Raw genomic sequence first — 15,662 nt, forward strand, 5'->3', positions numbered from 1 at the left:
ATAAATAATTATTCAATCTTTCTTGTTTCCATATATAACGAATCTTTGGAAGTTTCTGAGTCAGTACACTATCTGTCGTAAATCCAAACGATATTGAAATCGGAAAATGATCAGAATTAAAAATATCAAGAACTCTAAAATCTAATAATCTATCTAATAAATGCATATTTACTGTTGTTAAAGGCAAACAGTCGAATTGTAGATCGTAACAGTAAGTGGTAAAAAAACACGCCAATAACCAGCACTTATAAAACTTTATTTGTTAAATTATTTCGTATTGATGTGCTACTTTTTAATTCGTTTCCAACTCTTATGTACTGCACATATGTCATTTTAAAAAAAAAAAAAACATGCATGCGAATATAACATGATGTAATTACATAATAATCCGAGATTTAATCATAACATACAGATTAATATATTTGATTACTTAAATGAAGGTAAATGAAATCAGATAAAGAAAACATTTTTATTAAAAATTAGAATAATTTCTTTGCTTAGTTATACCTGATAGTTTCTTCTTCCTGATCTTATTTATCAAGCTAATATTGCATTACATTAAAATATCGAAATACTGTATATATTTCTTTACTCTGCCATTAATCGATATAAAATGTTTACAAAGAGAGAAATTTATCGATTGAAACATCTTTTAATAGTGCAGTTATAGAAGACAGTTGTATAAGATGCAGTCACACATTTCATCGGAATCATTGTGCCTATTTTGCATATTAAAACCTACATTTTTATATCTACAAAAAGTTGGAATGTCGGGAATATTTTCTTCCTCTTATTGCTTGGAAAGGCATTTTATTAATCGATTTTACGAATTATTTGTAACCATTCTCCATTGGCCATATATTATTTATGGAATACACGTAACAATTTTGGCTGTAACAACCGGTAAACCAATTCAATTTAAACTAAGAAAGATGATGGAAGACGTCTGGAAAGTAGGATTTCATATTTTCGAAGGTTTAATAATATCATTGTATATCAGATACACAATTATTATGTTCTTGTTCAATTTGAATCGCGGAAGACATTCCGTCCTGATCAAATTGCATCAATATTGGTATTCTCTCAAGAAATTCTATCCAGAAAGCATTTACGAGGATACTGCAAATCAGCTCAAGAAGTTCCAACAAATTTCAATAAAAGCATTGGGATATTTTCATATATTTTTTTTCATTTCCGAAATCTTATTTGTATTTTACGTACTATATTATTATAAGGATAATTCGGACTTCATTTTCTGTATTATTGAAGTGGCCATCAATTTTATCCCATTTTCTGTTGCTACTATGAATACCAGCAGTATTTTTTTTTATCACTTGATTATTTGCAAAATTTTATGTTTGAAATTTAAAGAAGTGTCCAAACAACTTCAGTTGCTGAAGCAGAATCCTTCTTTGATTTACAGATTTAAAGAATATCAAAAAGCTCACAACGATGTTTGTGAAATGGTGGAAACGGCCAATCAGTTTGCCAAATATATAATATTTGTTTATTATGTATTCATGATTCCCGAATGCTGCTTTGTATTACATCAAGCTATAATTTTAAAAGAAGGAAATTTTTATATTCTTATGGTGGGATGGTTTATCTATTGCATATTTGTTATTATATTTATTACTTTATCAGCAGGCAACGTACTTGATGCGGTAAGACTTTTCACATTTCAAACTGTTATTCATAAATAATCAAAACTCTATAAGTTTATTTTTTTCTTTTAGTATTTAATCGGTGACTCTTTTTTTAAAAATATTAATCATTAACTATTCTTTGTAGCCTATTAATGCCTCGATCTTAAAGAATATTATATTATCTTAATAATGCATAATTATAATGCATTATTAAGATCGAGGTATTAATTGGTTACAAATAATAGTTAATAATTAATGTAAAAAATACAAATACTGTCAGTAATCGATATGTTCAACTAGAATTTTATAATACGTACGGTATATAGGCTACTGAATGATTTAAAAATTTAATTATTTTATTTGAGTAGTCTGTACAGTACTTCGTTGTATTTTTAACATTTTAACTTACAGGTTTCTTGACTTTAACTGTAAATGGTTTTAAATAAAATAATATATGTAATAATTTATTGAATTGCAGGTCAGTGGAAAATATTAAAGACAATTACTATACCATTCTTAAACGTTCCTACGTATAAGAATTCTGGATAAATCCAAGAAATGCAGAAACACTGCAAAAGAACGCAATGATCATAAAGATATCGTTATTAGAGATTTTTATTTTTCACGTTTTTCACGTGAATTAAGAATATTTATTAATTAAGCTACACGACTTAGCCTGCATTGAGGTATAGGACGACAAGAGCAAAATCGAAAACAAAAGCCGAAAACTGTATAAGCGTTAGTTTAATGCTTATTTTAAGCTTGTTTATTTTTCTAACAGTTCTGCTTTTGTTCCTTTGTCTTGGCTCCTAATTCTTATAATTTTTTTCATGTTTCAGAAATGTTACATTCTTTAAACTCATGTTTTTAAAAGCAGATGAAAACTTTTCTCTATTTTACGCACTTGTTTTTACTTTACTTTATCTTTATTTACTCCCGATACCGCAAGAGCATAATCGGGTTAAATACAGAGACATGTCAAAGCACAAGTAAATACATACATAACAGCACTGCTGAAAGTTAAATATACATCAAGCTGACACTAGCGCCTATAATGACGTGATCTAAGCCGTGCATGTTCCACGTCCGTTCTTTCCGCCCTGTGAGCACTAAGAGGGTATTTTTAATCATGACCATCATGGGTTTCTCCGAGCTCACAATTAAAACCGATATATGCGATACAGATTACCCATGAAAAATTTCTGGGGTTGCTTGTCTGGGTTTGATCCCGAACAAATAACCACCACTCTGAGAACCCAGGAGTCCTAAGTGTGGTTGAAATAGAATAACTGCTTCAGCCACCTGGCCGCATTGCTATTCTTTTATTATTAAACTACAAAATTTATACAAAATTAGGCATGATCAGAACATTAAAATTATAAAATTAATCGTTCCTTAAATGTTTTCGCAAACCTATCAATCGTTTCTTTCAATAATTTTATATACTTTTTTTAATAACTCTTTCTGCCCCGTGGGCATTAAAAAGGCCTCTTTACTTTCTTTATCTGACGATAAGTACACAATTTTGCAATTTTAAACAAAATGTACAGTACTTACTTTGTGGCCAATAGGAATAAAGTAACTGCCTAGTGGAGCAATAAGTATTACAATAATTGTATTTAATAATTCGTAAATAATAGTTTTGTTACTTCTTGTTTTTAGTTGTAATGTTTTTGTGGTCTGAGATTTCATATTTGTGGGTGCGAAACTCATCAAGTAATTGATATAAGATAAATATTAATAATTTTGTGTTCTGACTAGGAACGATTAAATTTGAATAAACGTATACTATTTATTTTAAATTATTTTTACAGTTTATTTTTTCCGATTACACTTATCACTTTTCATCGTTGCAAAACGATAATTGTAACTGTTTCAAAATTCTGAGTTTTGTAAAAAACAACGTGATCTGATTGTATTTAGCCAATAATATGATAAGAAAAAAATGTTGTCTAATGACATTGTTCATATGAGATATATTTAACAAAAATAATAGATTTGGTGGACATAGTGCATATATTTGCATTATTTAACCATTAATCCAATTATTTAATCGAACTGGCTGTAAACATTATGAAACTGCTGTAAATATTTTTATAACTCCTTTGTGATTTTTCTTTAGAAATTTTGTAATTTTTTTTATCTTTGTTACTTCTTAGTTAAAATTAATCATTTTTGTTTTGTTTATAAAGTTTTTAGGGATTACTTTTGGAATGATTCTTCCTTTTTATTCGATACTAAATTTGCTTACAACAAAAGAAATTTTTCATATATTTATATATAATATTTTCTAAGAATTTAAAATTTGAAAATTTAAAAAATTTTGTTTAAATTTCTTTATCATCATGAATGTGGAGGGCTTGTCCTAAGCATAGGCCTAAGCCTAGGGTCAAAATATGGCCTTTTCAATATTTTGTTTATGGGAATAAAATTTTTAGTTACGTCACTGAATAAAAGACTGAGTGTAGGGTGTGGTTATTCTCAAAAAGCATATTTTCATCGCTCTAATGTAGACAAATCTAATAATATTGTATAATCACGAGAGAAAATTTATAGAAATATATAAAATATTCAGTATATCTTTTATATAAAAGCAATTATTTTTTTTAATATAATAAATATTCATTTTTATTATTACTTAATTCGAGATTAATCGAAACTTGAACAAAAAATTATGCTTATATACGGTTAAGGTTTGTTTTTAAATAGAACAAAATTTAGTGGTTTTACAAAAGGAAACATTACTTTTGCTTTAAAATCATCGTTATCTATCAATAATAAAATAAAATACATTTAATATATTTATATTTGAATCAATTTTAAATTCAATGAACTTAAAAAAAAAAATTAAATGCAAAAGTTGATTTTCAGCATCATTAACTTATATCGATTTTATAATAAAACGTACGACCATTTTTCAAAGTAACCATTGTATTGTTCTTTAATATTGATGTAGGTTATATACATTAACCACTTATTTTAGCTTTTATATGGAAATTCACACAGAAATAGCATTTTGAATTAAGTGTTCTAAATGTATTTATAATTATTTAGCTATATTAAAGTAAATTTTAACAAAACCTTTTGAATTTCGTACATATATACATTTTCATTTATTCTTAAATTAATCTTTATTCAATTTTTTCCCTTGTCAGTTTCACTCTAAAAATTCAAAAATATTTGTTTATTTAAAGGCTAAAAGTTTTAATTTAAAAATATTGATTACTAAAATTTTGATACATAAAGCAAAGAAGTATTATATTTTAGATGTAAATAAAAATAAATTTTAATATACTTTACTTAAATTTTGAATATTTTCTTAAATATATCAAAGAACAAACAAATGATTTCGTTAAAATAAATGTAAATAATTATCAAACATCCATAAAATTCACCGAATGGCAGTTTTTTAGTTTTTCAATATTAATCAAAATAAAAAAATGAAGGTAGTCGAAATACTGTAGTCACCGTTTTATTCACTTCTATGTTCGAGAATACATTCAATGATAACCTGGCCTTCCTTTTGTATTCAAAAATGTATTCACTTTAATAAAAATGAATAAAGAAGTGACTGTTTCGACTGTCTCTGCCCCTTCATTTTTTGATTTTAATTAATTTAATGAGTAAGTATCATTCCCTTAGCCAGAAATAAATCTTTGTGAACTATATTTATAAATGAGAAACAAGCTAAAAAAATTATATAGGTATATAAATAGGCCGAGTATTAGTAGAATTTCCTACATGAACACCTTAAACTTTATCATTGTAATTTTCTCGCTTTTCCATTCTTGATTTGAATGATTATTATCAATTTAATTTGTTAAAAGTAAGTCTACTTTATCAGATAAAGCAAGAGAAGAGGGTTGAACGTAGGATGCAAAAATTAAGATGTAAACACGACAGAAAGAATGAGGTTGTGACGAATGACTGGTATATTTCTCTTTTGCAGCTACGGTCCACGTGTATAAAAAGTAACAGTGGCGTAAGTTCACGTGACGAATGCGAAAACATATGTTATATATACTGCACACGGGCACTGCTGCATTAAGCTAGGGACTGTTATGTTTTTAGTGGGTTTTGCCACCTCATAGTCCCTGCACTAGTAATGATGTCCATTTAAAAATTTTTAAAATAATTTGCACTCATAGCCTACATAAATATCGACTTTTTATATTCGAAATAAAATTGTATTTCTTTAATTATTATTTTATTCATTAATATAATTTAATATTATATACCACAAATACGTTTTTAACTAAGAAATTTTTATTATTTTAAAATTAAATTTTAAATGCATTCTTGTATAATTTGTTTTCTTATTGATTACTAGATGGCGCTTGCTTATTTGTCATTGTGTAACTCATAATTGGAAAAATAATTACTGTATATTTAATTATTCTGAATATTTTTTTCAAAAATAATTTCAGGCAACAGAACCAAAAGAAACATTACATCAATTCACTTCAATAGAAAAAAATGCAAAAATAAAATTTCAGGTAGACTTAATAATTATTGTTTATAACAGTGGCAAATAATTATTTGTAATTAGGATTGTGATACATGGAAATTGCAAAAATGCAAAGTTTAACAGGAGATTTTATTCCTCTGAAACATGATATAAAAATAGAATGCTACTTAAGATATAATTAAAATGTAATTAGAATAAAATATTTAAAATATAATTATATTAATTAAGAATAAAATTAATTTTGTACATCAGGTTTTTCTTTGTTCGATGAAGCTTGATATCATTGAAATTGTCAAATACTTCTAATAAAGTAGAGGCCCTTAATGACAATTGATATTAACATAGATGCAATTTTCATATTAGTTTTTGGACTGCAATTTGAAGAAATTGTATACCTATAAATTCCCACTTTTGTCCGTCCGTCCGTCTGTCTTTCTTTAATCTCGAGAACGGTGTAGATAAATGAAATTCAAGACCAGTCATGGAAATTTAGGGACAGGAAGTTCCGTTTATATATGAACTTTCGATGCGAACTAGAATTCACGTTATTTCAATTCATTATATCGTAAGATTTCTAAATATAACTAACCTTTTATCGCTTCATTTTAAATTCATTACTTGTTTGTATCTTCGGTTCTGTCAGATTAATTTGCATATATTAAAATTAATAATATGATGTATAAGTACTCCGATTAGATAAGTAATTTTATTCAATTTAAAAAATAATTTCATCTTAGGAGAACTTTGCAATTTCCACGTTAAAATATTAAAGTTATACTTTAAAAATATCAATTTAATTTTTAAATTTATATTTAAAAAAAGTTAAAGATTTAAAAAAATGGTTTCTTTTAGTTTGTAAAAAAATTATTAATTAATTAAAAATGTTATGAAAATGTTTTGAATATTTATAAATTTTATGAAAAATATAATGTGGTTTAATTAATTTCCAGATTAGCATCTTCTTGGAGAGATTTAACTGTCCAAAAATAGGCTTGAGTTTCTTGAATTTTTTTGTTGTCACTAAAAGTTTACTGACAAATGTAAGTTATTTTTTTGTAAATAATAGTCTTTGTGATAAAATTTCTGAGATTTTTATTAACTTTTATTATTATTTTTTAAATTTAGATTGCAAGTATGATCCTTACTTATCTATTAATGATCTTACAATTTCGTCAAATGATGAAATAGTCAAAATAAGACATTTTCGTTGTTTTATGACGAAATGTTTATGTCCGATAATAAAATTACCGTATTAATCTTTTAAAAATATCCATTAATATTTTCAAGTAATATGAGAAAATTTTTTACTATAATGAATATTATTTTTATTGGAGAAAATCTGTATAGTAGAACTCCTATTTTTCTCAGGAACCAGTAGATTTCGGCCAACCTTAGAATAAGAGTTTTAGCAAAATAATAAAAATCAATTGCGACGAATGAAATGAATAATTACGCTTCTGTTACATCTCTAATATGATATAAAAATTTAATAATAACATGTTTAAATTCATATACTAGATGATGAAAATGAAAGGAGTGAAACAACAATAATGTTAATGACAAACAAAACACAATAGTTATTTTATAATGCAAGTTTATTATATTTTCATAAAAGTGTATATACATTAATATAACAATGTAACAATATCAGTTATTGATTTTTATTGTATACAATATTTCGGAATGCGAACGTGTAATGCAGACAGATTCGTCAAGGAAGTAGAGTTTTGCATGTTAACAGATCCCTTTAACCTTTTGTTTTTTGAAAAAGTGAAATACATAGACTGTCTCTTTATTAATAAAAAGCAGTTTTAAAAATTACAGTATATTTTCTATCAGTGAAAACGTTAATTTTATAAGTTTGGAGTCACTACGGGCTCCTATGTTTTCTGTGGGCACGTGTAAAAATTTCCATTCTCCTCTCTGGGCGGCCCTGAATGCAAATCGTTCTTTAATCCAGTTCCTTTTTTTTTTGCTTGGGTGACAGTGCAGCAAGCAATAAATCGGGACACAAAAATTACACGCTCATCAGTGCCCGAGTACATAAAACCACTGAAACTAGTAGTAGGTCGCGGGTTTACGCTTGACTGATGTGGAATTTACGGGTTAAGCACATGATTTCTTCACGTGCTTACCACTTAAATAGGGGCTAGTTACCCATTTAATGTCTTCTTGAGAGGCAACCTCTTGGTAGATTACCCATGTGTTATTCTGTCTTCTTCTATCAATCCAATGCAAAAATCACACAACACCCATTCATCCCGTAAACGTTAAATAAAAATCACATTCGAGTATGCAGTTCAAAAGACTCCCTAAAATTGAAGCTTAACGTAAAAACGAAGATTGCTAAATTAAAGTTTAAATTTGATTATTTTTATGGAGAAATAGAAGTCGATACGATTAAAAATAGACATAAAATCGGGATTATAATTACATTAGAATAAACAAGATGAAACAAAATAAATCATACAGTATCATCTGTCATATGAGACTCAGCGGTTCCCAATCTTTTTCATTAGCGTAACCCCGTGGCATTCCCAACTTCCCAAAGAGCAACGCATGCGCAAATCTCTCACTGCCTGTTTGTAGAGTGTCGCCATTTTGAATTTCATTTTGACTCGTTTCTCGGTTCCCTGAGTACTTACAAGTCTGGTTTTTTTTATACGCGCATGATTTGGGAACCTAATACTTTGTGCCAAATTGCAACTTTTGACATGTACTGTACTCCTTCATCCCTCTAAGCACGTAACACATCAGGCAGTACGATTTTATAAACAAGACATAGTCTTGTCAAAATAAAATTAATAAAAATACTGAATAAATAATGAAAAAAATTACCGCTTGTAGAGAAAATCTGGAAAAACTAGCTATGTNTAACACATCAGGCAGTACGATTTTATAAACAAGACATAGTCTTGTCAAAATAAAATTAATAAAAATATTGAATAAATAATGAAAAAAATTACCGCTTGTAGAGAAAATCTGGAGAAACTAGCTATGTCCTTTTCTTTGATAACAATAAAAAATACTTTTTATAAACAAAAAAATACTTTTTCAAACAACACGTGGGGATATTGTTGAGAGATAATAAGAATAACGGTAACACACCCCACCATCAAAAGTCCGTAGCATAATCACTAATCACACATAATGGTATTCCCACTACCATTGACCGACTGCGCAACAACTATTGATCTGTTGCATTGTACAATCGGCAACATAAGTTTTTATTTCTATTTTTGCATTTTGAAATGTATAATAAAGTTTGTGATTGTTGCAAGAAACATTTTTTAACCAATAATTTTTTAATACTATTAATTTGTGATACATAATATATTATTTTTCTGCCATAATAAGTAAAATTTTTTCTGTACCCCTAAACAACCTATCATGTACCCCGAGGGGTACGCGTACCCCGGGTTGGGAATCGCGGATATAAGTTATTTGTACTTGCAAAACTTCAATGAAGAAAACATTTAGTCTCAGAATATAATCTAAATATTACGTTTCTTCACTAGAATCCTGCAGATTTCTGGAATATCGTTAAGAAGTGCAAGTCGGCCATGTTGTTTAAGTACTGATATCATAATATATAGTAATTGTTGACAAAATTAAATTTCAATAAACATATTTCTTGCTTGTTTCTATACACCTGTTAATTTGAATTCTATTTACGAAAGAACTTTGAAAGTGTTTGCAGAATTAACATCAGTTAGAGAGAAGGATTGAGTTTTATAATATATACTGTATATAAAGAAACACTATTGTAAATTATATTTTGAAAACATATTTGATAAATTGTTTAATGTGTTTCATGTAAAAATACATACGGATAAATTAAATTACGAGTGATGTAGAATTAATATTATTTTTCAAGATTTCTTTATCAAAATTTCTTATTCAAATCTTTAAAAATGATTTTGAAATAATTCAAAAATTCTTGAAAAATAAAGTTATTTCCATTATTTATGTCACGTCTCAATTTACGCATTTTGTCACGTAATAATAAAACAAATAAACATTAAAAAAAAGATATTTTTTCGAAAACAGATACAAGTATTTCATTTATTTCCTAAATTCAACAATACATATAATACGCTATACGAGTAGTGTATAGATTAAGGCTGAGCTCCTATTGATTTAATGCAATGTGTAAACAGTCTCATAATTTTCTGCATAATCCTTTTTCTCCTTTATTTGGAACTTGGAAACTTTGGCAATTTTTCTACTTAAGTCGAATAATTCGTTATTTTTTAAACAAAAGCTGTATGATAACACATTATAATAATTTATTTTAAAAAGTAACATCTATCGTAAGAAAACCGTGATATAAAAATGAAACTAAAAATAAAATAATTCTTAATATTAAAATTAAAAAATTGTAAATAAATTGTTGTAAAAGGTTTCATCACATTTAATTTTAAAATAATTCTGTTCTATTTTAAGCATCGTAGTTATCATCTATTGTCTTTTCTGTATTTATGCTTGTGCTTCAATTGATTAAATAATTTTAATTTGTTTTTAATCGAAAAATAACGACGACATTCGAGAAAATCTTGCAATATTATTATAACAAAGACGGTTCTCTTCTTGACCAATAATCAACACGTATTTAGTTATATTCTTAGTAATCGATATTAAAGTTGAATGGTCGCTTTAGTAATTGGTACGTTAATGCGACAGACTAAACTTGGTTGTATTATATTAATGTATGAAATATTATATCTAAGTACTGTAAGTAGCAGTACATGTCGAAGAAATTTATTATGATTTTTATGAGAATTTTATTAAAGTTTATTTAATACTATAAGAATCTTAGCATTATTTTTATGTTATTTATTTATGGTAGAAGAAATATTCTGGCACTATTCTAATTTCTACTGATTATTATGAACAGAAAAAAAGTTATATTGTTATTATTATGTACAAGAAAATACAATTATTTTCCACTTTACATAATTTAATAAATTTTTAATAAAACCAAGAACAACGTAAGAAAAATATAATTTAGAAAATAAAATTTCTATTGAAACTTGCGAAATTTTTGAATATTTGGTTTCAATTTCATCATATGCGAAAAAAAATTTCTCTTCTCAATTGTATAAAATTGTAAAATAAGATTTGTAATTTTATAAATATTTCAATTTTTTTTATTAAGTTAATTAGTCATTCGGGTTGGGAAAAGAGATACATCGATTAATTCGAGTTATCTACACGTGAATTACAACATTTATTAGCAAACTTTTAAACTGACATAATGTAATAGTAGTAAACGGTAGAAAAATATTTGAAAGAAATAAAATTACTCTGCACGGATTTTTTGATATGATAAAAGTATGATTCAATTTCTTATATTGAAAATCTGCTGAGAATCATCTCGAATGACTTCCTAAAATTTGATAAAGAGAGGAAAAGTACTTTCGTTTTTTTTTCTGTGATATTCGAAAATTATTATTGGATTTTCTGCTTTAATACATACATGAAAGACATTTTTGCTCGTCAAATTGCTGAAAATTGAATGGCTAACAGACATTAGAATTATTAAGAGATAATAAGCAGTGTTTAATTTTAGATTACGTTTTATAAGTCTAAAATCGTAGATCGATAACAAATTAAAAAATAGTCAAGAAATATTTTAGAAAACATTTAGTATAAATCTGAAGTAAGGAAAATTATAAAGTGTATTGAAAAGATAATTGGCAATAAAAAAATATGAATACTTTGAAACATCGTTTCCTTAAATTAAAGTTTTTAAATTAATTATCAGAAAAGCCAGATGATGGAAAAATAAATAAAGCACGCATATAAGTTAAAAAATAATTTATTCACAAGTGCTTTCATTTTCTACAATTAATAGTCAAGTGAATTCTATAATTCGACAAGATAATTTTTATGAACATATTTAAAGTTTTATAGTTGAACTAAATACATTATACATATATATTTACCTACAGTTTTATTAAATATATAATATGATCACAATAAATAATAACTGAAGCTACGAATTTTGGCACATGGCATTCGAGCAGCAGTTAAGTCTGCTATGAATTGTTGTTGCTTACTGCAATTGCTTATTTTTCAATTCGAATAATTTCACTTTATCTATGCATAAAAATATTTTAAACACAAAATATTTAGATTATTTTAAAAATTTTAAATTGAAGTAATCAAAAATATATTATAATAATTAATTTTTAAAATAACCTTAATAATTTAATGTATGGTAATAAGTCGATTTGCTGTATTTATGTAGAAGTTACAAAATAATTGACCTTAATTTAAGTTTTAACGAAAAATGCAGAAAAAAAATCAATAATTTCAAATATGACATTTTATTTATATTTACTGTAATGACTATCTGATAAAATATTCATTTATTGCTCTCAAATTATCAATTTTCGTAAAAAAATCTTAGAACTTAGCACATAAAATAAAAGTTCTGCTCATGTAATTTACATAGCGAAAGTTTTGATCATTAAAACTATTTATAAAATATAAATTTTTGAAATGTTCTGCTTATAAAATCAAATCAATTTTTTTTAAATACAAAATGAATATATTAATATTTTATTATATCGTAAAGCTACATTTATATGAAAATAACGTGAAATTATTTGAATTGAAGTTAAATATAATTTGGTGAAGATATAGATCTATTAATTAATATGTAAATAAAAAAATAGTTTATACTATATGCAGTTATAATATTGATAAGTGCATAAATATGCTAACCAAAAAGAAATCTAAAGTGTAATGAAATGTGTAATAATTAAAGATATATCACTACTATTTTTACAAGAAAATTATAAGTTAATATAATTATGTAATGAGAATGCTGGAAATATAATCTAATATACAGCCTATAATTATCCAAAAGAATTAATATTTTCTCAATAAAATACATGATACTTGATTATAATATTATTTAGTAACGTCAATGCATTTCAATATCATTACATTTACATAATAAATAATGTAATTTTTACAGTGTTAAAATATATACAGTAATTATATTTCTAACAATGTTAATATAGAATTAATAATAAACAACAATACCAAAATAAGATTTTACATAAGGACAATCCTTTTTAAATCTGATATTTGATTAACAACATATGAAAATAGAGTACTAATAATAGTTTTAGTTCAGTACAAATAGTTTTATTCAATGTACATTTTTAATATTACTGTATAGGCTGTTATTTATCAGATTTTATATCAATAATTGAATATAGTAATTTTTTATTTTTGATATTAGATTTAATAAAGCTCTTTCAAATAATTTATATCAAAACAATTCGACTTAAATCACTTTACGTCAAATTATTGCTGAGATAGTTGCTTATAGCCATGCTACAGAATATTAATATTCATACTTAACTCTTAATTCTAATTATATAATACTACATAAAATAATTTTTAATTTAGTATAATGTAAAATTTTGATCAAAATTACCGTAATTAATCCAAAAATATATTAAGATATTTAATAGTGCTATTAAGTATCGACGATTTCCTTTCTAGAAATAAATATAGGCTAAATCTAAATATTGATTTTGCAATACAACTAACTTGTATTATATAAGTAAAATCATAGTAACATTTAGGCAGTGAAATCATATAAGTTATAACTTATATGATCTATATAAGTGATAAATTATAAAATTTAACTTATAACATAGATTTTTATAACTATTTATGCCTACTTTTAATGCCTAGTTCTAGCTGTAAATACAGTATAGGCAATCGATGGACTAACAGACTTATACATTATTAGATATAATAACATTGTAGAATAATAATAATAATAAAGTATTTAAAAATTTAATAATTTCAAGATGAATAAAGTATATTAGAATTTTAAAATTTTATAAAATCCTATTTTTTATGAATTATTTTGTAAATATAATAATAATAAATTATTAAGGTAATTCAAAGTAAAGTTCTTCGTATTTAAATTGAAAATGAAAAGAAAAAAAAAATATTTTTAATATATTTGAGATGTTTATGTTTAAGAATCAAACAAACAAAAAAAATTAAATAAATAAATTAAGATAATGAGAATTTTAATTAAGAATTAGAATATTAAATTAATTAGATTCTAAATTTAACGCTAATTAAAATAAATTATTATTTTAATTTAATAAAAATTAATTTTATTATATTTAGAAAATTTAATCAATTTTAAAATATTTAAATGCGAGTGAATATTATTATACAGATTATTATTAATTTTACACGGTATCTTAACACGTTGCTATTAATTTGCTTAATAATAAAGAGTTTAATCTGTTTTAATAAGATATTTTACTATTTATTCAAAACAGTTTCATTGCCATTTATAACCAGATAAAAATATTTACGTTCAGTAAATTATAAAATACTGAAATTTAGATATCAGCTATTTATAATCATTTGAAATAATGGTAAATAATGAGCTAAAATTATTTTATCTAATTTTTTTTTTGTGCTGTTCACCTGAATTTGATATGAGTTTGTTAATGATCGGATGAGCGCAAAATGAATATTTCATGCGTCCTAACAGTGCTTTATTTTCATTATCTCGAAACATGTTACGTATCTCTCATCGTGACTAATCTAATAATTATTTTATATCCGAATAAAACTTTAAATTATCGCATATAAAGGTGAATATTAAGTTGTTTTCGACTTTTTGATATAAATATAAAAACAATAAAGTATTTAAAACTGAGGTTCTAGAAAATGGAACAGTGGCTTAATGATTTAATAGAGATGAGTGCAGAACATTGTAATGTTCCTTAATTAAAGCTCATGAAATTGGGCTTTCATTGTTGAATCAATAAGCTTGGAATTAATTTATGATTTGCTATCAACTAACTGAGAAAAGCTCAGAAATTTCTACATAAATTGTCTTTTGCCTTAAGCAATTTAGGTTTGAAAAATGTTCTTAACTTAAAAATATCTTTGTAAATAGTTAATTATTTAGATATTTTTTACATATATATTTTTAGAAAGCTTATTTTAAATATTTTATTTCATTTCATTTCGTATCTTCTAATATAATTTTTCATTAATATATTATTTACACTACATATTTTTAAATATGTTATAATTTTCAAAATAATATATTATTTCTTATAAAAGGCGAGAGTAAAAAATTATAAGCGAATGAGATAATTATTTTTGAACTTATTAATCATTCACTGTTCATTTTAATATATTATTATTACCGAAAGGAATGGTTATTGCTTATTAAATAGATAAATATTTCTGATTTATATTAAATGTGCTAAAATTATTACACAAGTGAATGGAATTTAAAAAAAAATCTAAATATGTAACATTGATTCGGCTTTATGTATAACACAGACCTTACTTTGATGAGCGATTTAAAGGATTTTTTCCGACATGAAAATTAAAATGAATTAGTGAATTAATTATTTTATATCATAAAATTATTTTAAAATAAAGCAGACTTAAGGATTTTTATAATGAAAATTAATAAAATATTATATTTTCCATTGCTTTTAAATGACAAGATTATTTATTATTCATAAAAATTATAA

The 15,662-nt window shown here is 24.9% G+C and overlaps 1 protein-coding gene across 2 annotated transcripts; it reads left to right on the forward strand.

The window, feature by feature from the left end:
* Positions 1 to 1,407: 1,407 nt before the first annotated feature.
* On the forward strand, positions 1,408 to 9,742 carry LOC111622452. Of its 2 annotated transcripts, none has more exons than XM_023364823.1 (4): positions 1,408 to 1,664; positions 6,074 to 6,142; positions 7,065 to 7,154; positions 9,633 to 9,742. In XM_023364823.1, the coding sequence occupies exons 1-4, from the start codon at positions 1,464 to 1,466 to the stop codon at positions 9,693 to 9,695; spliced, it is 423 nt and encodes a 140-aa protein (XP_023220591.1). In that variant the 5' UTR covers positions 1,408 to 1,463; the 3' UTR covers positions 9,696 to 9,742. The 2 variants fall into 2 exon arrangements, with proteins under 2 accessions (XP_023220591.1, XP_023220589.1); XM_023364821.1 differs by lacking the exon at positions 9,633 to 9,742 and adding an exon at positions 7,240 to 7,924.
* The last annotated feature ends 5,920 nt before the right edge of the window (positions 9,743 to 15,662 follow it).

Source organism: Centruroides sculpturatus, unplaced genomic scaffold (assembly GCF_000671375.1).
Source record: "Centruroides sculpturatus isolate CEXI.00-Female unplaced genomic scaffold, Cexi_2.0 scaffold150, whole genome shotgun sequence".
Taxonomy (NCBI): domain Eukaryota; kingdom Metazoa; phylum Arthropoda; class Arachnida; order Scorpiones; family Buthidae; genus Centruroides; species Centruroides sculpturatus.

Coding starts and splice junctions, on each gene's coding strand:
- LOC111622452 (XM_023364823.1), top strand. CDS start 1,464: ATGGTGGAAACGGCCAATCAGTTTGCCAAATATATAATATTTGTTTAT. Junction 6,143..7,064: donor ATGCAAAAATAAAATTTCAG/GTAGACTTAATA, acceptor ATTAATTTCCAG/ATTAGCATCTTCTTGGAGAG. Junction 7,155..9,632: donor CTAAAAGTTTACTGACAAAT/GTAAGTTATTTT, acceptor TTTCTTCACTAG/AATCCTGCAGATTTCTGGAA.